Source organism: Rhagoletis pomonella, unplaced genomic scaffold, assembly GCF_013731165.1.
Source record: "Rhagoletis pomonella isolate Grant_MI unplaced genomic scaffold, Rhpom_1.0 Rhpom_scaffold_00034, whole genome shotgun sequence".
NCBI classification, from domain to species: domain Eukaryota; kingdom Metazoa; phylum Arthropoda; class Insecta; order Diptera; family Tephritidae; genus Rhagoletis; species Rhagoletis pomonella.
In genome coordinates this window covers 125,088-152,221 of record NW_023458588.1, presented here as the reverse complement: position 1 = coordinate 152,221, position 27,134 = coordinate 125,088, and the positions used below count along the sequence as shown (strand labels likewise).

General features: G+C 33.7%; 1 protein-coding gene across 1 annotated transcript in view; it reads right to left on the bottom strand.

Annotated features, from left to right (window-relative positions):
* LOC118749696 (Down syndrome cell adhesion molecule-like protein Dscam2) overlaps positions 1-27,134 on the bottom strand; it is a gene marked incomplete at its 3' end in the record, with an annotated part of 267,478 nt that overhangs the window by 151,432 nt on the left and 88,912 nt on the right. The window contains 2 exon segments of the mRNA XM_036484490.1: positions 2,982-3,418; positions 22,047-22,191. Coding sequence (XP_036340383.1) covers positions 2,982-3,418; positions 22,047-22,191 — 582 coding nt within the window.

Sequence of the window (27,134 nt, the reverse complement as noted above, 5' to 3'; positions counted from 1 at the left end):
TCATGAAAGTTACACGTATCGTCGAGAACATGTTTACATGCAGAATTTTAAACGAAATATTATTATTCTCCATATAAAATATACGAGTATGGCTTTATTAAATGCTAACTTATGCGAAAACGTAAAATATTCCGTCAACCTAGGGTTAATATTGATGGCGTCGTGGCAATTCCCAGAAATTTAATAATTTGTCTGTGGTTGGTTGGTGGCGAGGGGAAGACGAAAGCAGACCAATCGTACATATGTATGCACATATTTACATTTATTAATGCATACATATTTATTCGTTTGTCTTTTTGAATATATGAAGAATTTCATATATGTAGTGATTTAGAGATTGGAATTTGAATGATGTACTGTGACGCGTATGCTAGAGGCGATGCAACTTTTTGGCGTCTCGCCGTTTGTCTTGGTTCAAATCCCGGACGGACCAAGTAATAATTTTTTTTTTGTTTTTTTTAATTCTCATATCCATATTCCATTTTAAATTTTACTATTAGCTTTGTTTAAAATAATATATGTAAATGAATATGTAGGTACAAACGCATGTATAATTTCACATAATCGCTCAAATTTGCCAAAAGTTACTGAAAGCTCTATTGTAAATATTCTCACTAAAATATTAGTTATTGGAATTAAAATTTTATGCGAATCCAATTTTTATTCCCATTTTTAGAAAGCGCAAGTATGTATATGTTCGTGCCACAAAAATTATTTCATAAGTAGTTAATTTTAAACACAAATATGTATGTACACTGGCAATCAAAAGTGAGTGCATCCTGTTTTTTGTTTAATATTTGCAATGTTTTTAAGTTAAACTTTTTTGTTATTTTCGACGGGAATTGCGGTTTTATGCATATTGCAAGTGCAATTTGTAAAAAATAGCGCTAATTTTTTTTATTTGTTTGCAAACGGTCATGCGCATTTTATTCTACAAGAAATTCTCTTTTATTTGGTAAAAAGTGCAAAAAGCCGTCAGCAATAAAAAATCATTAAAAATCAACCTGATTTTTTAGCCGCTTAAAACTTGATCTTCTTCCACTAGGATTAAAAAACCGATCTATCTGCGTACTCAAAATATTTCTAAAAACTCAGATTAAACAGGTCAAAATTTAGACGAGAATTCGTTGAATTTTTCTATGTTCTGTGTAAAGTTTGACTTGTATAGTTTTGATTAAAGCATGAACCACATTTTTATAAAACGATAATAAAAAAAAATTAATTGAAAAACATTGCAAATATTAAGCAAAAAACACCATGCACTCACTTTTGATTGCCAGTATATGTATGCATGTACATATGTGTGTAAACTTTATGCCAAACTATCATTATTTTAAATTGTATTTGCATCTTCATAAAAGGAGAACAAGATAAAAATTTAACAAAAATTACAAATTAATGAAAATTATGTGAAGATTTACCATATTTTCGTTTATTTGCTCGCAAAGAACATCACATTTCATGTTGCTCAACATTGTATTATGTTATCAACATTAAATTCAACAGAATTTCTACATTCCGACTTGAACTTTTCTAACGCTTTTAATTTTTCGTCCGCGAATAGTTTCAGTTTGCACCTTCTCTATCTATCTAAGTTTTCTGCTTCGAGTTGCACATACATACGCGTTCCACAAGTAAGTTTTAGAGTTTCTTTGATATACGCTCACAGTTTGAACTTTGCTCGAGATTTTCTACAAGTAGAATGTGGAACAAACCACATAATACTTATATAAACAAATAATAATTATATAGTCTGTTCCTTTGAACTTCGGACTAAAACCTGTGGAACTGTCAAACTACAATTTTACGCTCTCAAATGAGAGTAAAAGGAGAACAGATGCAGAAGTGCATAGGAACGCAAAAAGCACTTTTTCCTGTAAAAACGTCAGACGGTTTGTTTACATGTCATTGGTACTACACTGATTTGGCTGAAATATCACTAAATAATTATTAAAATCTATACATATTCAAATATTTCGTTGTTTACTTCCATTTTTTAACAAATATAAGGTTCTTTGCTTTCGCCGCTTTCTGTTTTTGTTTGCACATGTAAATCAGCTGATCGTTTGACACTTTTCATGAACTTACAGGAAAAAAAACTCCGGACTAAATCCCGTAACTTCTGACAAGGAACAGTTGTTTAGTTACTCCCTCAAATGTGTTCCCACTTACAGGTTTTATGTCAATAGGAACGACTTCCTGTAAGTTCTGACTAAATCCTGTAAACCGGACTGCTATTGGAACAGACTAATAATTTGTATAACATAAACTGGGAAGTTTGACAACCCATGGTACATGTGCAAAGAGATATAAAACCTAGTTTTCATAACGTCTGCTGGTAATAGATCACAATAAAAATGCACACCAAATTGCTTGGATTTATGAGGGAAACCGACTTAGACATACCCGAGTAACTGACTTGGTTGCAAAAGACAATTCCAGCATAAATTAATTAATCACCAAACCTACTTGATCAAATTAAGGGTTAATGATTAAAAATTAATTTTTATACTCGCGGTTACGATTAACTATTTAATCAGATTAAATTAAATCATGATTAACTGTAATTCGATTGAATTTAATCAAATTAACTAATTGATTAAAAAACCAATCGATTAGTGCCAACACTGCTTCTAATTGTATACTTTGCGCAATTTTTGTAGTACCATTCTACTACCGTTTTCGAAAAAGACGATCACATTCTTACCCTTTCTCCTACTTCCAAAATACAAATCTAGATAAAGGAGTGTCAAATTTTAGCTGTCACAAATTACACAATCTTGTTTTATTGAATCATGATTTCGATAATCGAAATAAAAAGCAAAAAATAAAAATAAAATAAAATATTGATTGCAGTGTTTAAAATTGGTATTTGTAATACGAATATTGTAAATTTCTCATCGCGACTGAATTTTAAAATTTTCCAAATATGTTGGTCCTGTTATATTTATGATGATGACATTTAAATATGCATAACTTACCGTTCACTTTGAGGAAGATGACTTTGCTTACACCTGAACCGATGTTGTTTTTTGACTCGCAAAGAAAATGGCCCTGCGACTCCTTGCTGATTTTCTTAAAGAATATTGTACCATTTGGAAAGAGCTGCACGGTCGGCTCATACAAAAAGTCTTTGTATTCCCCTGGAGTTGGTCCAATAGCTTTTTTCCATGTAATTGCAGGCTTCGGATATCCAGAAGACTGGCAATGCAGCCAAACATCTTGACCGGCTTGGGCACTAGAATCTTTTGGTTCTAGTACCCATTTGGGAGGAACATTTACTGTCAATGGTACTGTGAAACGCTCCATCCCGGCGACGTTACTCGCAATACAAGAATAGTTGCCTGAATGTTCGGAAGTGATGTGTTCAATGACCAAGCTTGCAGAATATTCATCCAATCGTCGAAAGACCTCGTTGCTGGAAAATATAAGAGCATATTTTTAGTTTCTAAAGACTAGGTTATATTGTGAGTGAAACAAGTACATAATATTCTCTATGTTTCATTACAGGCCCGACGAAGCTCGAGACTGCCCTTTCTTTTCAGCTGTCCTTAGGCATTGCAAAGTAATTTTGAGTTCTTACTTACTAGCCTAATGTCGTCCGGACTTTTTTCCGAGCGATTTTATGTAGACTGTCAAAGTGTCAGAAAAGAGAATGCCAAAATTGGGCTTCCAATGGAAATAAGATCATGCAAATAAATACTGCCTCAGGAATTTTTAATTTAAATAGACATACATTTTCATTACTTGAAATTTAGTTGCGTATTTTCCTCTCCTTTGTTAGAGCACTTCGTACTTAACCCATTTGCGCTCTCTGTACTATATAAACGACACCATTTCAACCCACGTCTAAAAGTTTACTATTATTATTAAAACGAAATTGCTTTAATAAGTTTGCATTAATTTCACTTCAGATAGAATAGAAGATAAATACATAGGTATAACTTTGGACACTTACAAATCGACTTTTCACATTAGAAGTGGTCCACAAGAAAAGCTGTGATTTTTTTTTGAATTATTGCACTTTTCCCTAAAATATCTGCTATTATAAAGTGAAAAAAGAGTAAATTAATCAAATTATTAACAGTGAGTATACGGGTTTGTTATTTGATGGATTTATACAGCTATTTCTTTAGCTGTCGTTTTTTTAGTACAACGGGCACATCTATACTAATACATATATAACATTTTTTTGAAAGCCGGTTTTTTCTGTTCGAAAGCTTGAGCACAGCCGTAACGACTTTTCGAAGTTTTGGGCACCAATTTACGACATTCCGAGCATGGTTGTAGACTAAAAATAATATGAATATGTCATGGGGGCGTGGCACCTCCCATACAAACTGAATTTTTCAGACTGCATATGAAGAGGAGTTTGCAGTAGAATACTAGAACTTGGTATGGAGAAAGTATATGAAATCAATCCTATCCTGAGTAGAAAAGTGTCAGTTATTGGAAAAGGGGGCGTTGTCCTCCTTTACATACATACATACATATTACATATTTCTGCTGGGATTTATAGATCATACAAGTGGAACTATCGTACAGAATATCTCTAGAGGTATATGAGGAAAGATACGGAAATTATTTGTGGAGATTTATGTTAGCCATACTTTACTGTAAGAGAAAAAAGTGAGTTAGTGGAAAGGAGAAGCTTTCTCGTAGTTGAGAATAGTCTGGCAAATTTTTTTTTAGTTTCACTTTTATTTCAACATATTTTGTTTAAAAGAAAAATACTGATAAAAATAAAATTTTTCATAAAAACAGGGTTGAAATCTTGAAATTCCTCCCCGTAGCTTGTTTGTAAGTCAATAAGAGTGGCTCTGTGCTACTATGATAGCACGGCCGAGTAATCATAGCCAACTTATGTACAGTAGTCGAAAAAATTATAGCCGCACCAAATTTTGACTAGTTTTAAAATATTATTTTTGTTGTTATTTAATTTCGGTTAGTTTTTTATAGTTCGTTCTTTACTAACATTCGTATAAGTACAAGTTTAAAGGCAGTGTCACACGATTGGGTTTTTGCTAAAATTTGGTGTAAATCGTATTCCAATTGTTTGAACACCCAAAATATTTTGCACCATCCCAATCACGAAAGTTGATTTATTGAAATTTTTCAATAGAACATCGAGGATTGGTACAATACAAATCTTTTGAATGCAAAAAAAAAATAGTCCCGCTTTTTTTTACCAATAGCCCAATATAAAAATTTACAAATCTGTACAAATGTACCAATCGAGTGACACTGACTTAAAAATTTATGCAATTAAAAAAAAAAAATTTACAAATTTTCGTTAAAATTTTTAATTAAATTCTGAGTATGCAGTTTTGTAGCCAATAGAATTCTAGTAGAATAAAGTACACGTTTCAAATGGCTAAAAATGTCGATTGATTTTTTAGAATTTTTAAAAGTTCGAAATTTGTACGAAATTTTGTTGATTTTTTTTTAATATTGCACAAATGAGTAGTCCACTTGCAAACAGCGTTATGTTATTTTATATTAGTGAGCCATAATTTAAAAAAGCGTCTACAACAACAAGTAACATCCAAATTGTATATTTCTCTTTATTATCTGAAAATTTGGATAAACAAGAGCCTAAGAACATTAAAAAACAATATGGCAATGTGGTAGTTTTTGCAAATCTATATTAATAAAAGTGTTGTGTTCGTATGTCACGGTCGTCAAAACTCGAGAACGGCTGAACCGATTTGAATAATTTTTTTTTGTATTGTTTGGTATAATACCAGAACCAATGATATCGCAAAAAATTGGAGGGTTGCCACCTGTTTGAAAATTTTTAAACCCAATTACATTGATAGAATAAATAAATTGTTACAATATGGGTAACAAATTAAAGAGTTTTTAGAAAGATAACAGCTGGAAATATTTTTGACGAGGATTGCCACCTATTTGAAAATTTTAACTCAGACAAATTGATAAAATAAATGAGTTATTGCCATGTGGGTGTAAAACTATAGAGTTTTAAGAAGGCGTACAGCCGAAAATATGTTTGAAGAGTGTTGCCATTTGTTTGAAAATTTAACTAAAGTACATCGATAAAATAAATAAAATATTACATTATGGGGATCAAATTAAAGAGGTTTAAGAAAGATATCTGTTGGAAATATTTTGGAGAAGGGTTACCACCAATTTTTAAATTTTAACTCAGTTAAATTGATAAAGTAAATTAAATATTGCTATGTGGATATCAAACTAAAGAATTTTAAGAAGGCTTACCTGTTAAAAAATTAAGCGCAATTTTATTGATAAACTAAATGATATATTACAATATAGATATTAAATTCAAGAGTTTTAAGAAAGATAGCTGCTGGAAATATTTTTGAGTAAAGTTGCCACATCTTTGAAAATTTAAACTCATTTATTTTGATAAAATAAATGAAATACGGTAATTTGGGTATCAAACTTTAGATTTTTAAGAAGGCTTATAGCCGAAAATATGCCTGAGGAAGGTTGCCACCTGTTTGAAAATTTAACTCAATATAATTGGTATCAAATTAAAGAGGTTGAGGAAAGAAAACTTTTTGGAAATACTTTTGTGCAGGATTGCCACCTATTTGAAAATTTTAACTCAGTTATATTGATTAAACAAATGAAATATGGAAATGTAGGTAGCGAACTTGAGAGTTTTTAAAAGTCCTACAGTAGAAAGTTTCTTGGAAGAGGGTTGCCACCGGTTTGAAAATTTATCTCAATTAAATTGGTAAAATAAATTAAATGTTACAATATCGGTACCAAACTAAAGGCATTTAAAAATCTTGATTTAGAAATCTATATTTATATATAAAAAAATGTTGTGTTCCTTTGTCACGGTCATCGCAACTCGAGAACCGCTGAACTGATTTGAATATTTTTTTTTTTTGTATTGTTCGGTATCATAGCAGGATCATTTATATTACAAAAATAAATAAATGAAGTAATTCAATATTAAGGTTTACGGCCGAAAATATATTTGGGGAGGGTTGCCACCTGTTTGAAAATTTAACTAAATTTACATAATTGATAAAATTAATGACTTATTAAAATATAGGTATTAAATTAAGGAAGTTTAAGATAGATGACTGTTGGAAATATTTTTGAGGAGAGTTGCCACCTTTTTGAAAATTTTAACTCGAAAGCTTAGTATGTTGCACCAATGTATTTTCAATATAAAGCGATAAAATAAATAAACCAACGAAAAATTAGTCCCTTGTCAAATAAGTTTGATTTATTATTATTTTTTTATGGATATGTACAAATGTAGAGCGGGTACGGACGATGTGTGGTGGCTGACGGCCGTTCCTGGTTGAATACGGGAAAATAAGTACCCGCGCTCTTTTCAATAGAATTGAGTTCAACCTCAAAGCAGTAAAACTGTTTGGGGGGGAAGTTAAAAAATAGTTAATTTAGCGGAAAAGTTTATGACAGTTTCTAATAAATACATATGTACATTAGAGTGGTCCAAAAAAATAAAGTCGGAGTTTTAATGTCGGCACACCCTAGGACTGATCCATATCGAAAAAAATATACCCCTATTTTTTTATTTTGAAATCAAAAAATATTTAGGGAGTGCTCAAAGCGTTCAAAGTTTTCCATGTATTTTATATGGAGAAAAAACACTTTTTCGTAGAAATGGCATAAAATTCTTGAAAATCAATATTTTTCGACCGGAAAACTCTTCAGGAGACTAATATCCAATTATTTATTTAACCACTTTTATCAATCTTTTATGATTCAAGATTTTTTATTGGTCCTCTCATTGCATTTTCTAAGGGCTTTGGAGGACCTATAAAATATAGTTACCATGAAAAAATTGTTAAAGAAACAATTGAGTATTGTTACCGGGAATCTCCTGAAGATAAGTAAAGTTTTCCGATCGAAAAATATTGATTTTCAAGAATTCTACACTATTTCTACGAAAAGATGTTTTTTTCCATATAAAATACATGGAAAAGTTTGAGCGCTTTGAGCACTACCTAAATTATTTTTTATTTCAAACTAAAAAATAAGGGTATACTTTTTCGGTATATAACAATCCTAGGGGGTGGCGGCATAGAAAATCCGACCTTATTTTTTTCACATACATTTTTGGACCACTTTAGTGTACATGTATGCGTACATATGAACCTATATTATTAAGCATTAGGGTGGACCGTTTTGGATTGATTAAATAAATGAAATATTGCAATGTGGGTATCAAACTAAAGAGTTTTAAGAAGACTTACAATCGAAAATATGTTTGAGGAGCAATATGGGTGCCAAACGAAAGGTATTTGAAAAATCTTGATTTGGAAATTATTTTTATAGGATTATCATCTATCTAAAAGTAATGACTGAAAATATTGAAATGAAATGAAATATTACATAACTGGTTCCAAACGAAAAGAATTTGGGAAAGCTTTACTAAGGAATTTTTTTAAATCTTTCCACTTATCCAAAATCCGAACTTTGTAAATAAATATAGAATTTACAACATCTTATCAAACGAAGTGATCATATTATCAACGAAGAGCTGGTACAAAAATTACTTAATGTAAAAAATTCATAAACAAGTAATTTTTAAGCAAACAACACACCGACTTCAATTCTCATATAAAAGTGTAATAGTACCGCTAATTTTTTCATGATCCAATGATCGGATCTAAACCAAATTAGTATGGGATCACCTGGAAATCGGTTGACGTGGTCCAAAGTTATGCGGTAACATGCATAAAAAAAAATCCGACGAATTGATAACCTTCTCCTTTTTTTTGAAGTCGGCTAAAAACTACTGAAACAAATAATAAAATGATAAAAGAGTACCGAAAACAAAAAACTATCACATGAAAGCTGCTTAAAAAATACTTAATGAAAACATAAAATTGTTGACACCATTCCCTAGCATTATAAATCAGTCAACTTTTAATCGTAAGCAATTTCCTTTGGGGTCGCCAAGGCCTACTACGTATATTGCGAGTAAAGAAATTTTGAATAGTATGAGATAATATTATTATGATTATGATTATCATTACTATTGTGAACTCCTATTCCCAATCAAGGATTTCCAAATTAAAGCGAAAGCAGAAGAGCAATTACGATCGCATAATGCAAATGTTAAGATAATAAGAGCTGCAGAACTGAACCATGAAGGAACATTTTTTTTACAAGGGCGTGTAGTTTCTGGCGTGTGCCGATGACATCGACATCAATGGTAACAAAAATAGCGAAGTCTCTTCTGCCTTTTGCGAATGCGCCTGGTGGTAAACGAGGACAAGACGAAGTATCTCCAGTCACCGCGTTCGCGCCTTGGAACCTACGTCACTGTTGGCAGTTATAATTTCGGGAAAGTGGAGAATTTTATTTACTAGGGAACCAGCACTATCACCGATAAAAATATCAGCATGGAAAACCCACGCAGAATTACTCTTGCCAACAGGTGCTGCTTTGGACTGAGTAGGCAATCGGGGAGTAAAGTCCTTTCTCGACGTACAAAAACCGCACTCTATAAGTCACTCATCATGCCCGAGCTGTTATATGCCGCAGAAGCTTAGACAATGATAACATTTTATGAGGCGGCTCTTGGAGTATCCGAGAGAAAGATCTTACGGAAGATATACAGGCTTCTACGCATGGGCGACGATGTTACCGTAGACGATGGAACGATGAGTTGTATGAGCTTTACAACCAAATGTACATAGTGCAGCGAATGTATATAGAGCGGCTCCGCTGGCTTAGACATGCCGTTCAATAGGAACCGAAGTTTCAGGTGTAAAAGAATTCAACTCGCAAGCCGATGGTGGTAGCAGACGAATAGGAAGCACCCATGGCAATGGAGAGACCAAGTTGGCACAGAAAGAAAAGACTGGCGTTCTTTGTGGAGCTCGGCCAAAATCGCTTAGGCGGTTACAAAGCCAAAGTAGAAGAAGAATATGCAAATGATAAGTGACGGAGTTGGGGGACCATTTTCTTGGATGCGCCAGGAGGAACTAGCAAAATTTTCCTTATCAGATGGATTCTGGCAACGGTTCGATCAAAAAATTACATTACCTTAGCCATCGCTTCGTCTGGAATTGCTGCGACATTATTACCAGGTGCAAACATTGCCAATTCAGCTCTTTAGCTGCCATTGAACATATAAATCATCGAAACTCCCACGTGCAATATTTCCAGCGCATCCGGTATGAAAAAAGTTTACCAAAAAATTATATTCATTGTTTGGGATGAGTGCACCATGGCACATAAAAAATCGTTTGAGGCTTTTGATCCATTGTTGCGGGATTTGCGTGGAAACGTTCAACCATTCGGGATATTGCTCGCAGGAGATTTTACGAAAACATTGTCTGTAGTTTCTCGATTAACACGAGAGATAAATGCTTGCCTGAAATAGTCAACATTGCGACAAGACGAACATACATACACTGCAGCTGAAGTATTCGCGCGACAATAACTGGACATTGGGAACGCAAAGCTGCCAGTCAATGAGAGATTAAGACGAATTTTATGGCCTGATAATTTTTGTAAATTAGAAACAGCGAAAGGAGAACTGATCGAAAGAATGTTTCTTTATTAAGAAAATTAATTTTAGGAATCACAATTGGCTCAGTGAACGGGCTATTCTTGCTGCGAAGAATAAGGAGGCCTATCAACTAAATAATAGTGGTATTGACAACAGTCGTTGCTTGAGCTGATCAGCTCTTTTACTAGACTGCCAGACCACTTGCTCACTGTGGTGAGTACCACTAATGTTATTCAATCCAGCATTCAACGTGAGGAAATAGCATATACGTCGATAAACACCGTTGTGGAAAAAGACCATACAACGAAATTTTTGAACTCGATTAATCTTCCAGGGAGACCGCACATACTGAAATTAAAAATAGGTTTGACAGTTATCATGTTGCAGAATATTAATCAGCGAAAACTCTGCAACGGAATGCGACTCGCAGTTAAGAAATTGATGAAGAACGTAATGTAAGAAAAGATTTTAACGTGGCCTTTCAAAGGTGAAGAATTCCCATGATTCCATTTAATGATGACGATTCAATTTAAAAGATTTGAGTTCCCAATTCGATTGACATTCGGAATCACAATCAATAATGCTCCAGGTCGAACTTTGGAAAAGTATGGTTTAGATTTAGATGCGGATTGCTTCTGAGATATTGCGTGTACTTGTGTCGGCAAACCAGATATCCTTGATATCTATTCAGAGAATGGAAAAATAACAAATATTGTGTGCACACGAGTACTTATTACATAACCAAACACATATGAAATATATGCTTTGTTTCGTTAATAATTTATCGTCCATATAACAGAAATATGCCACAGCAAAGCGTGGCAGGGTACAGCTAGTTTTATATATAAAAATTGAATATAGTGAGTTTTGAAACAGTAACTTTTACATAGCTATCTTTTTTTTGCTTTTCGCGTTCGCTCTTCCATGAAGATTGGTCTGCTTCTTTTTTACGACGCCTTCCACTAGGCACCGAAACTACCAGGTTTTCTTGCAGTTTTCTAAGTTCATCAGAAGATGGAGACTTTTGAAAGTGTATAAATAAGTATTATAGCGACCTTTGCAATAGTAGTAAACATTTGATGATATTTTTTCAGAAAATAGAAAGATTAGTGGACAAGAAACCACTTCAAATACTGGTGGGGGCAGAACCCCCACTTCAATCCTCGGCAACGGAATTTATTTTTTAATAAATATTTTTTCTTTTAATTTTTAAGTTTTATTGTTTAAAAAACAAATATTTTTTAATTTATTTAATGTTTAGAAACTTGTTTCTTTTTTACTTTAATTTTCTAACATTTTTAGTTTTTCTTGTTAAAAAAAAAAATATATTTTTTTTTCATTTCGTTTAGTTTTTAGAAAACGTTTTGTTTACGATAAATAGAATAACGTTAGCAGATCTTTTAATTAGTCATCCAAAATACCGAAAAGAGCTTTCAAGATAGTTGTTGGAATATAAAGACTTTTGTTTTTCGAAGAACTGAGATGAGTTGAAAGACAGATGTCGGAATTGGCCTGTTAGTGGTTTGGTTTTTTTTTAGCAAACAGTTTGTAAAATTTAAATGAAATAAAAAAGTTCCATTTTTAAAACAATAAATTATATAAACCAAAATAAAATTTGATTTAAAAAGGAAAAAACTAAATAAAATTAGTTTTTTAAAATTTAACAAGAAAATAAAATAAATAAAAAATAAGAAAAAGAAAATTTTCCTGCCCTAGGACTCGAACTCGAATCTCCCGAATGGCACGCCAGTGCTCTGCTCACTCAGCCTTTGCGACTTTTGAGGCATTGCGCGCAAAATGATATAAGTACTTAATTTTATATTTGATTTCAAACTGAACAAAAAAAGTGAGTGATGCCACTCTAAGAGGAAACGTTAATTAACTAATTTAACGATCATTAGAGCTAATTTAATGAACGTTTCTGAGTGCGGCTGTAAGCAGCTAAAAAGTGTTTTGTGCCATGAGGTTATAATATGGCAATGTACAGGAAGCAAAAAAACATTATGCCTTGTCAAGTAATATTTTAAAAATAACACAGAAGTGCCCGCTGTACTAGAAAAGTACACTCCCAAAAATTAACTTTTGACCTTTTTTGATTAATTTTAGTTCCTTAATTTGTTTAAAATGGCTTTTATGATCACATAAATAAAATTAGATATAATAAAATTCCAACCGTTTTTGTTTGGGCGTAAATGAGTTAAGGCGGATCTCCATAGCATGCGAATGGTTATGTGGTTATATTTTTTATTCTATTAGAAACAATAAAATACACTACACAATGAGGTTGTTCACGCTTGCCTGGTTATCAAATTATGTAGTTATGTTTTTTATTCAGTTTACAACAATAAAATACGCTACACAATAATAAATTTAACCAGATAACCTGATTATTAGGAATTTGCTGCGAATGAAAACCAATTTATCAGCTGTTCATGAAACTTGCAAATTATTACTGGATTTGCGTTCGCGTAGTTTTTTGGATATTTATTCAATGAGAGCGAATTCTCCGAAATTAAGTTACTGGAGAGTTGCTGGCAAGTTATTGGATAATTTGTAAACAAACACAACTATTATGACTTCTGTAACAAATTAACTGCGCCGTCTTGCCTTCGCCAACCGTTCAAACGAGATCTCATGCTTCCGGCAACCGTCCAAATGCAGTACGATGCCTTCGGCAGTCGACCAAATACGGCGGTTGCTGGTTTCGTGCATGTCCATTCGGAATACTGGTTTGCCGAAGTCAATATCAGTATCTGCCGACCCTAAATTGGAGCGCTAAGCGTTGCGTTTCGATTGTCAACGAGTGTTAGTGCGCACTATCTCCAAATCAAGGGGGCGTAATTTTTTATGTTTTCTCATTTGCCCCCAATTTTATTCTCGTTTCTTCTGTGAATTTTTTGTTCTTTCTCTTTCTTTCCGTCTTCTGCATACAACTTCAACATGTAACGCCCTTTCTAAAATGAAAATTCCATTTGCTCGACGCCAGCGCGGCGTTATTATGGGATGCTCCATACAAATTGTACGGGCATTAGAATTTTTGAGTTGTTTGGCGGTAGGTTTAGGGACGGTAGTATGAGATGTTATAAGTATCGTTCACTTGTGGTGGCTGTATTTGCAAGACAGCACGTTTGGGCTGGTGTTCGGTCATCCACTCATTTTTTTTTTGTATCGATATTTACTATTAAGTCAATGCGCTGCTATGTCGTACAAAGATAGTTTCACTCATAGTGTAATAAACAAAGTAAAATCAATATATGACATATTTATTTTCGATACGCTTATTTGACAACACTTTTGTCATTTCATTAACCCATTTGCCAGTAGTAACATTATAAATGTACATATTTCAAATTTAAAATTTTTTTATTACAATTCCAAAAATAATTCGTTTTAGAAAATAAAGAGCAAAACGAAAAAATTTCATAAAAAATGTCAGACACTTGCTGTTTATGCAGAACTACACACAAATAAAAGCGTGGAAAAAAGAAAAAAGGTACGTTTATTGTGCCGAAGGATGTTACAGTGAGAAGGAAATCGATCAATACGTGTGGTATTCAACTGACTACATTATCTATCCAGGGTTTACGTCCTGCACTTCAATCGACTGAAATAAACTATACGCCAAGCGAAGACGACTCAATCCTGATGCAGTTCCATCAACTCAACTTTTATGCGTTATTTCGTAATATTTTCGTATATATCTAACCATTCTGTTTCCTGATTGGCTCAGTAACCACCTAAGGTCGCGCCAGACATTTTGTTATTCATATCACTGGTTACTGAACCCAAAATCTCAAGTCTCACCCTAGGATAAGCTCTTATTTATTCATCTTACTAATATTATAAATGTGAAAGTTTGTATGTTTGGATGTTTGGGAAATCATCACGCGGAAGCGACTGAACGGATTTGCTTGAAATTTTGTACGCAGATAGCCTATGGCCCAGATTGGTTAATAGCAAGGAATGAAACCGAAACCCAAACCGAAACCGTAACCGTTTAAAACCGTTTCGTTTTTCAAAACCGAAACCGAAACCGTAACCGTTATCTTAACCTAAAAAGGAACGATACCGAAACCATTTCAATCACAGGTTTCAATCGGTTTCCAGAAATTTACAAAAATAATAAATCAAAATTTCTTTGAAATAAATGATTTATTTAACCAAAATCAGCAATATTTTGCTAAAATTCTTGTTAAGTAGTAAATAAGTATGTCAAGGTAACTTTTCGCAAAAAGCTACTAAAATGGTGCCTAATAAATTAAATCTCCGATCTGGCATCGGTTATTTGGAAGAAGTCATTTTGATTTTCATTTTCACGTGCATAGTTGTAAAGGACACAGAAATGAAGGGGTTTCATTATTATGTAGTAAATATATGACGAAAATAACAATTATATTTTAGTTTTCATACACCTTTAGTTTTACAGCAAAAGGGAAACATTTAAGTGAATCTGGTGATGACGTTGTTGCTGTGTATCTGTGTAGTTTTCAGTGAAAACGGGTTTCGTTTGACAGATTTTACATGGACGAAAACACAAGTTTTAGGTCGAAAACCAGTTTTAGCAACGAAAACATGTTTCCGATGTCGGTCAGAACATGGTATAAGTGAATAAAACAAGAACAACGTGAATCAGCTGTTTCTCGACTTGTGGGCACGAAATGTGGGTTTTTGCGTTTCCGTACTTCTGAACTTTGTTCCATTTTTGAAAGAAAATGTTTCTCTTATTCTCTAATTACCAAATCCGGTCCGGATTGTTAGGGAAAGAACCTAGTGTTAATATTATCAGTGAACTGTAATTTTCGATTTTCTTTCCTCAACGTTTAAGACATTGTGATTTAAATAATATCAACAAAGTTTCTGTGAAAAACCGAAACCGGAACGAAACCGAAACCAAAACCGAAATAAATTTTGAAGAACAAAACCAAAACCGAAACCGAAACACTTGGCAAAACCGAAACCTAAACCGGAACGTTATTTTGAATCGGTTTCATTCCTTGGTTAATAGGCTATTTTCTTAACAGTTGCCACCTGTTAAAAAAGTTTAATTTATTTAATATGCGGAAACGACTGAATGGGTTTGGATTCTTAAGAGTTGCCACCTGTTAAAAAAGTTTCATTAAACTAATACGCGGAAACGACTGAATATATTTGCATGAAATTTTTCAAGCAGATAGCTTATGACCGACAGTGGAAAATAAGCTAATATTTTGGAAGAGTTGCCAACTGTTAAAAAAGTTTAATTGAATTAATACGCGGAAACGACTAAACGGATTTGCATAAAATTTTGCACACAGATAGCCTATGACCTAGGTTAGAAAGTAGGCTACTTTTTTAAGAGCTGCCACCTGTTAGAAATGTTTAGTTTAATTAATACGCGGAAATGAGTGAACTGATTTGCATGTAAGTTTTCACACAGATAGCTTATGACCTAGACTGGAAAAAAGGCTACTTTTTTTTAAGAGTTACCACCTGCTTAAAAAGTTTAATTAAATTAATACGCGGAAAAGTCTGAACGGATTTGCATGAAATTTTGCAAGCAGAGGGTCAGTTCCCATTCTGCGTTATCGTGAAGTGATAAAAATAACTCCTTTACTTCATGTTCAACTCCTTTACACCGCATTTATTTCGCTGTTAATTTTATACTTTTCAATTCCTTCACGGTAACGCAGAACGGGAATTGACCTTCAGATAGCCTATGACCTACAGTGGAAAATAGGCTAATTTTTTGGAAGAGTTGCCACCTGTTAAAAAAGTTTTAATTAAATTAATACGCGGAAACGACTGAGCAGATTTGCATGACATTTCGCACAGAGATAGCTTATGACTTATGTTGAAAAATAGGCTACTATTTTAAGAGTTATCACGTATTAGGAAAGTTTAATTAAATTAATACGCGTGAATGACTGAACTGATGTGCATTCAAGTTTGCACACAGATAGGTTATGACCTAGACTGGAAACAAGGCTACTTTTTTAAGAATTGCGACCTGTTTGAAAATGAAATTTTGCTCAAAGGTGGTTTATGACCTAGATTGAAAAATAGGCTACTTCCTTAACCGGTTTTTCGATCAGAACGAAATTTAGTACACTTACTACGGATTTCGGAAGGATGGTCTTAGACTGAAAGTAAGCCCGATAACTCAATGCCCCTCCCATACAAATTGGAATTTTCATATTACATACATATCTCTGGAAGTATTTGTGGGAGAGAACTGAAACTTGGTATAGTAATATGTGTGTGAAATCAATGATGGCATTAATCGATTGATGTTTGAATCAGTTAGTTAATTCGATTAAATTTAATCTGATTACAGTTAATCATGATTAATTTTAAACTGACTAAACAGTTAATCGTAACGTGATTAAAAAATAAATTTTTAATCATTAACTCTTAATTTGATCAAGCAGGTTTGGTTATTAATTAAGTTATGCTGGAATTTCCCTGTGCACACAAAGCAAGTTAAACCGGTATGGCTAAGTCGGGTTTCCTCATCAATCTAAGCAATTTGGTGTGCATTTTCATTAAGCTATATACCAACAAACGTTTTACAAACTAGGTTTGTAAAAGTTCCCAGTTTATGTATTACTAATAACAATAATTAAATTTTTTTATATTATGGGCCTTTTATAAACGTAAAACACAAAATAATTACTATAACTGGTGTTTGGTTTCAAACTCGGACAAACTAGAAAAATTAATCAAGTTTTATTTTTAATTGGATTAATGTTTTAAATTAATTAAACGTAATCGCAGCCAGCGATTAACGATTAAAAAATGTTATCATTAATCGTACAGTTGATTACGACGAATTAATTTTAATCGTCCAGCGCGATTAAAATTTTAATCGTTAATTTTTAATCGTTAATCAGATTGACAGTTTGCCAACACTGTGTGAAATCATGTTCATATTCACGGAGAAAAATGGACTTTTTTGGAAAATTGGCGCAGCACCTCCCATACTGACTGAAAGTTTCATATTGCATATCTCTTCAAATGTTTGGGGTAAAGCACTCAAGCTTGGTATGTGAAACTAATACCATACTCATGGAGAAAAATTAGAGTTATTGGAAAAGGTGGTGTGGCAAATCCATGCAAATTGATTTTTCTATGCTGCATATCTCTGGAGGTGTTTATTGCAGAGGACAGGAACTTGGCACCGAGATGTGTATAGAAAATGCAAATTGATTTTTCTACGCTGCATATCTCTGGAGGTGTTTATTGCAGAGGACGGGAACTTGGCACCGAGATGTATATACAAAACTAATTCCATACTCATGGAGCAAAATTTGCGCTATTCGAAAAGGGGACATGGCTCCTCCCGTACAAATTTACTGTTTTATACTGCTTACCTCTAGAAGTGTTCATGGTAGAGTACTGGGACTTGGTGCTGGGGTATGTAAAATCAATTCTGAATTCATGGAAGAAGATTAGGGTTACAAGAAAGAGGGGCGTGGCAGTTCCAGTACAAATTTACTTTTTCTTGCCACATATCCCTGGAAGTGTTTGTGGAAGAATACTGGAACTTGGTATGGAGTTGTGTATACAAAATGTATCAATTGCTCATGGAAAAAATGTGAGTTATTAAAAAAGGAGGCATGTCGCTTCCCATACATACTAAAAACTTCTTAATATATAATAAGTATTTTAAATTTGTTATGGAAATTTATTTTATAAGTGCCGTACTGATAGAATAAATTTCATTAACTGGGAAAGGGAGAGCCGGGTTTGGCCTTATAATCTAAAGCTCTCTTGAGGCATTTGCCACAGTAATGAGAAGTGGTATTTTATCAAGGCCAGTTTACTAAATTTGAGTTGGAAATATTAGAACCTGCCGTGGCACCTCCAAGAAGGTTACACGTTCACGCGTCGTATACCTGGAACCATTTGAGGTAAACTTAGAGGGATTGATATCTTTCGTATGCCTAGCGCGCAGACGAGATTTTATAATTTCATAGTTTTAAACGGTCTAAATACCTTAACTCGCTTAAAAACTAACGAGCTATAACGAAATGGGCACAGAAATAAAATCTAACATCATTAAATTATTTTTCATATTTGTATAAAAGCGCGGGGTGAAACCCGCGGGTATAAGCTGGTTTGTTTTAAAGCCGGTATGGACATATGAAACACGGTTATGGGGCTCTGCAGACCCATCCAATGTAGAAATAGATACTCCCAAGTTTCCTTTTAAAAAATCTTAAAATGATTGCGGACGCTCCGTTTTATGTCACAAACAACCAAATACACCGTGACCGTGATTCCTATTGGTTCTTCTGAAATAAAAACTACGTCTTGGCGCACCAACAAAAATTCATCTTATTTCAACACAAATTTCTCATACAGTATTATTACAGCGACTTAAAAGGAAGTCAATATTAGATCTCTACTAATATTGAACACCTGCGAAAAAATATGGTTGCAGCACTGGGTGTACTCCATACATGATTATTTTTATCTAGTAATAGGTTTTAAATATTGCTTAATGCACAATACAGATTGCAATAAAATATATGAATTTAAAAAAATATATATATTAACTAGCGCAAAATAGAAATACAAAGTGAAGTCAAGTCAAACTTCATTTGGTCTTCTCCTGCCAACACCAGCATAATCCTGTACTTTAAGGGCTATGGAATTGTTATCTTTAAAGACGAAGTGGCCTAGCAAGTGAAGAAGTCGTGTTTTAATTCACTAAACCATAATGCATTCGTATAAATACATACATCCATAGCGTATGTGTTTTGTACACTTTGCGATTATGTAGCTCATCGTGTTATACATGAATAAAAGCCAAAAAAAGGGTTAATGTAGTCAAATATACGAATTCTTTACATGTACATTTTCAAATAAGCGTACGTCATATATTGATTTCACTTTGTTTATTACATTAAGATTTCACTAAATTTTTTTTCTCGGCCAAATTAAGTGTCTGACATAAATGCTTTTTTTTGACTTTTGCATCATAATTGTGCTACCAACTTCATTTATTAAAAAAACTTAAATTTCAAAAACAAAAAAATTAGCGTAAAAAAATGATTTGAGCATTTAAAGGTAATTGGAATACAAGGACGAACTGCAAGAATAACGGGGTGAAATTTATTCAATTCCCTTCTATACCGTATATATAGAAAAGGTGGATGGACGCTTGCCAAACGCATGCAGAACTACATATTTCCAAAAGTTCCGCATGTTTGCATGAGGCGTGGCACCTCACATGCAAATTTTCGTACTGTGTATCTCTGGAAATGTTTATGGAAGAGTACCGGAACTTGTTATCAAGTTATACAAAATCTATTCCATACTCATGGTGAAATATAATTTAAAAGGTTCTGTGGTCTCTCCCATACAACTGAAATTTTCATACAGCAAATCTCTGCAAACATTTTGGAGGAGTAGAATTTCATATGAAGATTTAATGTATTGTGGAACGATTTTCCGTCATCCCTTGTCATATTTGGTTTGGAGACAAACCGGTTTCGGCGTTGTGCCATCTTCAGTATCATTTTTCGTTCTGAATAGTTCGTGTTTCCTTCCGCTTTTTATGTATTCGTGTTACTATCTGTTTTAACTGTCATTATGTCATGCAGACCCATCTAATACTACGTTTGCGACAGAATTCGTGAATTCTTCATTTCATGAATTCAAAAATGGTCCCGTTTATGCATAGTTCGCAAATTCATGAAATAAGGTGATTTGAAAAAGTGGCAACGCACTGGCGGGAAACTAAACAGTAGGGTTGTGACTTTTTTGCCTCCTTTCGAATTTACAAAAGCCGTTGGAGCCAGGCAATGAGCCTTATTTTATTTAAATTGGTTTTAATACATTTTCAGTTTATTCTATTTGAATTTACTTTATATTTGACCAATTCCGCACAACTTTTCCAGTGTTTGAAATCCTGGCTATGCAACTCATGGTTATTATTCTAAAAACATCATAATCCTAGTAAACAGCTGTTTGTGGAACTTGCACTTCACGATTTCATGAAATGATGCCGAATTCATGGTTAACTTTCGTGTATAACTGAATTCATGAAATGGTGTTTATGCAGCCATTTTTAACCCAAATTCTTGAAATGAATTCGTGAATTAGCCTACGCATAAACGTAGTATAAGTGTTTCAGCTTTTGTTTCATTATCTCGCAGGTAGGTGCTTTTTGGTTGCTTGTATTCGCCGACGGGTAATTTTTATTTTCTTGGTTTTCGTGATTGCGTCAGCTTATGTTCCGTTATTTAGCAGGTAGGTGGTTTTAGGTTGCTTGTATGTGCCGGCAGATACAAATCCGTTATTTTAGTCTTCTTGGTTTCTGCGGCGTGGGTCCGCTTAGAAATACTCGGCTGCGACGGCCAACAAATAAAGTCAAGCGCTCACGTGAAGAGCCTCCTAATGAAAAATCGCAGCAATTTGCCCACCGTTGTCACTTCACTTGACAATTCTGAGGTTGGCAAGAGCCAGGTCAACAAACGTGCGCGTTATTTGAAACCTCCGAATTGTCAAGTGAAGCGAAAATGGTGGGCAAATTGTTGCGATATCACGTGTGCGCTAAAACCATTTTAGTGCCAGTGACTTTATTTGTTGCCCAACGCAGCCGAGTATTTCTAAGCGGACGCTTTTTCCCAGGTGCAGGATTTATCATACCTAATATGAAGAGAAAATCTTCCACTCATATACATGGATAGACCAAATTTCAAATGGTGATCTGTTAAAACCTAAAACAGAATTCCTTGTTGATATAAAGATAACGGAAGTAATTTTTAATAAATTTAATGGAAATGAGATTTCGAATTACAAAGATTTAATAGCTAAGTTACTGAAATTAAGTTCTAAAGTAAATTTAGAAGGTTAAACTTTTTTTAATGTGTGATATACTTCAGAATTAAGTATTTGAATAAAAAACTAAATGCTCAAAAACATTGGGCTTGTAAAAGCAAGAAAATTGCCAAAACAGTTTTATAAATGAGTGTGTAGTTCTGTGTAAGTGTGCATTTCCACATTTACATTATAAGAAAATGCAGTAACTAAAATGAAGCTGATTCTAATGAGATTTTAAATATTTTCATATTTACAGAAACTTTCATTTCAAAGATATTGGGCTGTATGTAAGTCAATGCTCTTTCTTAAAATTTCAGACCTTTTACTCGATTTTTTCAAACAAATTTAAGTAATAGGTATGCAATTTTAAGTAAAAGCAATTGCTTATTTTTATGCATAGGGCTCATTGAGTTTTATCAAATATGGTAAATGCATAACAAAGGGTTAATTTCTTTGTTTACATTTTTTGACATTACAGTCAGCTATGAGAGAGCTCGACTGAGTTGTTATTTCTACCTCGTTGAATATGCCTTGGTTCTACCTTACTATGTTTTTATCATGATGCATACGTAATAAAAATCGAAACGTGTTTGTGAGTTTGAGTATTGGATGTTAAAAGTATTTTGTTTTCTAGTATCAAAAATGATCAGGCTGCATCTGAACGGTTTTACCTTATAGTGTTCTTATGTTATCATGCATAGAATGCCACTTTTTTTTTAGCTATTTTCTATTTCTGTGCACTCACCCAGTTCCGATTAATGGTTTGTCATTACGTTCCCAGCGAAAACTCACTGGTAAATCCCCTTCCAGAATTTGGCACGAAATGGCAGCACGCATGCCCTCGCGCAACATATTGGTCATTGCTTGGATAGGCATAATTTTAGGGGGTACTGCAACAAAACACAAAAACAAACGTTTTATTTAATATTACACATATATATGTAGGTATATATAATTATCCATGGGCGTAGCCAGAACCAAATTTAGGGGGGCCGCCTATAAACAACAAAAATTTCAAAACCAATAACTATTACTTACTATAAAGTTGTTTATTGTAGCTTCAAATTATTGTAACCACATAAACGGAAGTTCACAAAAGTTGATATAACTAAAACTTTTCGTCGATTTAATTAGTTAATTCTTTACTGCGTATATTTTTTTACGAGGAGGAAGCATCGAAAGCCTAAGGCCAAGGCCACGCAATGAGCGGCTTAGCGGCGCAATACAGAAATACCGCTTATTGCCATGATGCAGCGAAACAAAGGTGGCGCCTTCCGCGGACCGCTAATCCTCTCTTTCTCGACCTGACAGCATCCACCGTTTCGCTGACGCCACATTATTATTTTTGAGCTTTAGTAATGAATATTAAATATTCATATTGTACCTATTTGCCAAAAAGTTGTACCTAAAGGTACCTAAACAGTAAACAAGTACTTTTATGTTCATATATTTTTGATTCCTTCCTCCTTCTGTACCTTAACAACTTTTGGATTTACATGAGACAATATTTTCAAATGTACCTAAAATAATGTGATTGTACCGAATGTACGTTCAAATTTAAGAAGCTGAAGAGTAGGTACATTTCAATCTAGGTTTACATCACTATTTCGCGTTTAGGAAAGTCAAGACGAACAAAACAGTGCTCAGGTGGGGAAGGGGATGGGTGTATTAAAAACTTTGGGGAGTTATAGGGGTAGAAAATAGTTGCCAGTACTTTTAGAAAAAAATCTCATCTTAAGGGTAAGTTCTGTAAGAATTTGTCTCTTAAGATTTTGCATACAGATAATGTTTTTAATTTTAAAGTTATCTAGACAGGAGTTACCTATGGAGATATTCGTACAAAGTTGTCACCTACTCGAAATTATTTATAAGCTAAATAAAACATCACACTGATTATCAAGTGAAACGTATTTTAAAAATCCCTACTTTCCATCTTTTATGTATTTAATTTTCTGTTTTAAAATTAAAATACAATTAACTATTCATGGGTACTAAAAGAAAGCTCTTAAACAATGCCTTGCCTATATATAAAGTGTTATCCCTTAGGATATTAATTTAAGGGTTCCATTTATTTTCGATTTTACAAAATTTAACTAAAACAAGTAAGAGCAACGCTGTCTTCGGCTATGCCGAAGGCTTCATACCTTTCATGAACATCTGCAAATTTCACTTTGCATACATCGATAGAGGAGTTACATACTTATATAAAAAATCGCATCTAAACAATCAGAGGTATGGAAGATATACCTTATATTAGCACCAATCTAAGTGATTTTCACTGCTATGTGATCGGTATGTAAACCGGTAACACAATTTATTGGGTTCAACTTTGCGTTCAACATTTGCGTTCAACTCAGCGCAGGGTTGCACGAAAAAAAAGTTGAATGGCTAAAAATATCAAAATATGAAAAAATATCAAAATATTCGCCATAAAAAGGTGTTTGCATTGTTCAACTTTGCATTCAACTTTTGGTTGAATGGCCTTTCAACAAAGTTGGTCGCCAGCCAACATTTAGCCATTCAACTTTTTTTTCGTGCAACCCTGCGTTGAGTTGAACGCAATTGTTGAACGCAAAGTTGAATAATGCAAACACTGCTTAAGTTCCTACATAAAGGAGATATATCGCAAAAACTGGTATCTGAACAATCAGTGGTATAGGAGATAAAGCTTATACGGCATAGATTTTGAAGACTTTCTCAGTAGACTTTGTATTATTATTTATAAAATATCTTACGAAATTTATCGGTTTTAGCTGTTCAAATAAAGGAGTTTTACAGTAAAATTCCATATCTGAACAATCAAATGTATGGAAGATACATATATGTTATAGTCACCCGATCCTTGTTATTGTCACTGTAAGTATTCGGTTAATAATGAGTGAAAATGATGCGAAATTTCATGTTCCTAGCTGCATAAATGGAGGAGTTATGATAAAAGACCTCATATCTGAACAATCAGTTGTATGGGGGCTGCAGGTTATAGTGACCCGATCTATGTTATTTTCACTGTAAGTCTTCTGTTGATAATGAGTGAAAACAGCGCGAAATTGCATGGTCCTAGCTAGATAAATTGAGGAGTTACAACGAAAAATCTCATATCTGAACAATCAGTAGTATGGGAGCTATAGGTTATAGTTACCCCATCCTTTTAATTTTCACTGTAAGTTTTCTGTTGATAATTATTGAAAACAGTGCGGAATTTCATGTTCCTAGCTATATAAATGGAGGAGTTATAACGAAAAACTTTATATCTGCACAATCAGTTGTATGGGAGCTATAGGTATAGTGACCCGATCTTTGTAATTTTCACTGTAAGTATTCTGTTAATAATGGGTTCAAGTACTGCAAAATTTCATGTTCTTAGCTGCATAAATGGGAGCTATATGTTATAGTGGTCCGATTCTTCCGGTTCCGACAAATGATTAATACATTATAAAAATACACCCAACTACCAAATTTTATCCGGTTATCTCGAAAACTGAGAGACTAGACTGCATACAAACAGACGGACAGACAGACAGACGGACAGACGGACATGGCTAAATCGACTCAGCTCGACGTTCTGATCATAAAGGAATACATTTTAATGGGTGTATCTCTTTTTATTCTGGTACTTACAAACATCGGACCAAAGTTATAATACCAGTTCATGCTCATGAAATGTATAAACATTAATATGGATATCAAATAAAAGGTATTTTTAAGAACTTTTTGATAAAGGTTGCCATGTTTTTTTTTTTTTTTGTAGTACAAATTTGTGTCTTATTCCCTCAAATAAAGTTTAATCTGATTTTTAAACAGCTGGTAACCCATATGTTGTTTAGAAATAAAGCCCTTTCAAAATCATTTCGATTGATACCCATATTGTAGTAATTTATTTAGGTTAATTGTATTTAATTATTTTACAGGTGGCAACCCTTCTCATGTTCTAGCCCAGTTATAAACCTTCTCCTCGCCGAGGCAAACACGTATGTAGGTATAAGTGTTTCTATAGTCGGATCACGGCACCATAGAGTCTATCGATGTCAAACTTTGAAAAACTTTAGTTTCGTTGTTTTGGCGGAATAATTGCATGCCCCCCCTCTATTTATTTTATTTTAAACATATACAATTTTAAATGTCATAACACGTCTTTTCTAAACAATTTGAGTCAAAATCTTCATAAAAAGAATTTTTCAACTTTCAGTTTCTTTTTGCATAATTTCGTGAAAATAATTTTTCGAACAATGGAAAAATCACACCAAACATTGGGAGGAAGGTCCTACCTATGTAATTTTTAATTGTAACCTTTATTTTTCTGAGAGTGGAAAGCAGAAACCAAAAAATTAACTGAAATTCTATCTTATTAATTGGTTGAGCCCATATCTTTTGCGAGTTGTAGACTAGACGTTACAAAGATCCAATCTTACCCATATTTTATATTTAGGGGTTTGCTTTTCCCATGTGAAATTAGAGCACATGTTATGGGCTGATTATGCATACTTCGCATAACTTCGCACAACTTCGCATAAACTTCTAACTGTAATTTCGTATGTACTTTGTATGTATTTTGTATGTATTCCATTACCCAGAAATTAGCAGAACTTTGAAAAACTTAGCGATCTGTTGAGTTTAGATTTTGCTTCACATTTTCTTAAGTTACACTTTTAGTGCACTGGTACAAATGGTTGTGCGAGGTTATGCGAAGTATGCATAATCAGGCCCTTAGGCTATCTATTATTTCCACCTCCGTATAGTCAAAACACTGTGCAATGTGAGAAATAAGAAACCGATTTAAAAACAAATACACTTTTCAATTTCAAAGCGTATTTGAATTAGGGTTATGTATCCATTTGGAGTAATAGCGAACTGAGTCAAAGCGCATCATGTGGCGGTATAAACATGGTGACTGGTTAAAATTAGATGATTCATGGATCGCTATTGAGGTAACTGTCTAAAAGTGTGCAACGGCCAGTTCTTGTCCCATCAACTACGAACTAAGCCTGGGATTATCCGTATATTCGGATACGGGCTCGAATATTCGTGTGTTCGGATAAAATCCGATTAGTACGGATATTCAGTTAACATTTGTTTTTTTGGTTAGCCGGATAGTTGTAAAGCTTTCCTATTTGTCCCAAAAAACACGTCACATTTAGTCTCATTTAAGCGACAGAGCTTTAAGCAGTGCTGAAACTTTACCACAATTGTGGTAGAACTACCACATTTTCAGTCATTTTTTACTTCTCCCACATTTTTAAAAAATCTACCACAATTTTACTGAACTAAAGTTATTAACCTAATGCATAAAAGTTGAACAGCAAATTTTCTCCTGAATATGAATTTAAAAGTCAGAATATTGTGTTAGTTCAAGAGCTGAAGGTGCTGCCAAGCATTTCGAAATTTCTATTGCGTAAATGAAGGATAAATGCTGGCTTTCATAAATCAAATTCAGTGGCATTTGTCGTCAAATAAATGAAAACACGTTATCAAATGGAACTAAAAATCGGTTTATCGATTGACTTAGATCAGAATAGGCCGTGTACATGTGCTGTTTAATTGACTATCTGTCTGCTATTGGTAAAGTTGTGCCAAAATATGTTGCCAAAATTTGTTAACAAAATAGTTGCGTTCCTTATCTCGCAGAAACAGTCAGAAAAAGTCAGAGGTAGTCAGATTTAGTCCAAAAACGTTCCTTAACTCGAAAATGACAGCAGAAAGCAGAAAGAGCAACACTCAGTGAGAGTGACTCTCTTGAGTCCGAAGTAGTCAGATTTAGTCGGAAGAATTTTTGCTGGCAAAATCTTGAAAAGTGTCAAACTCAACTGAATTTAAATTAACGGAAATTAAAGAATAC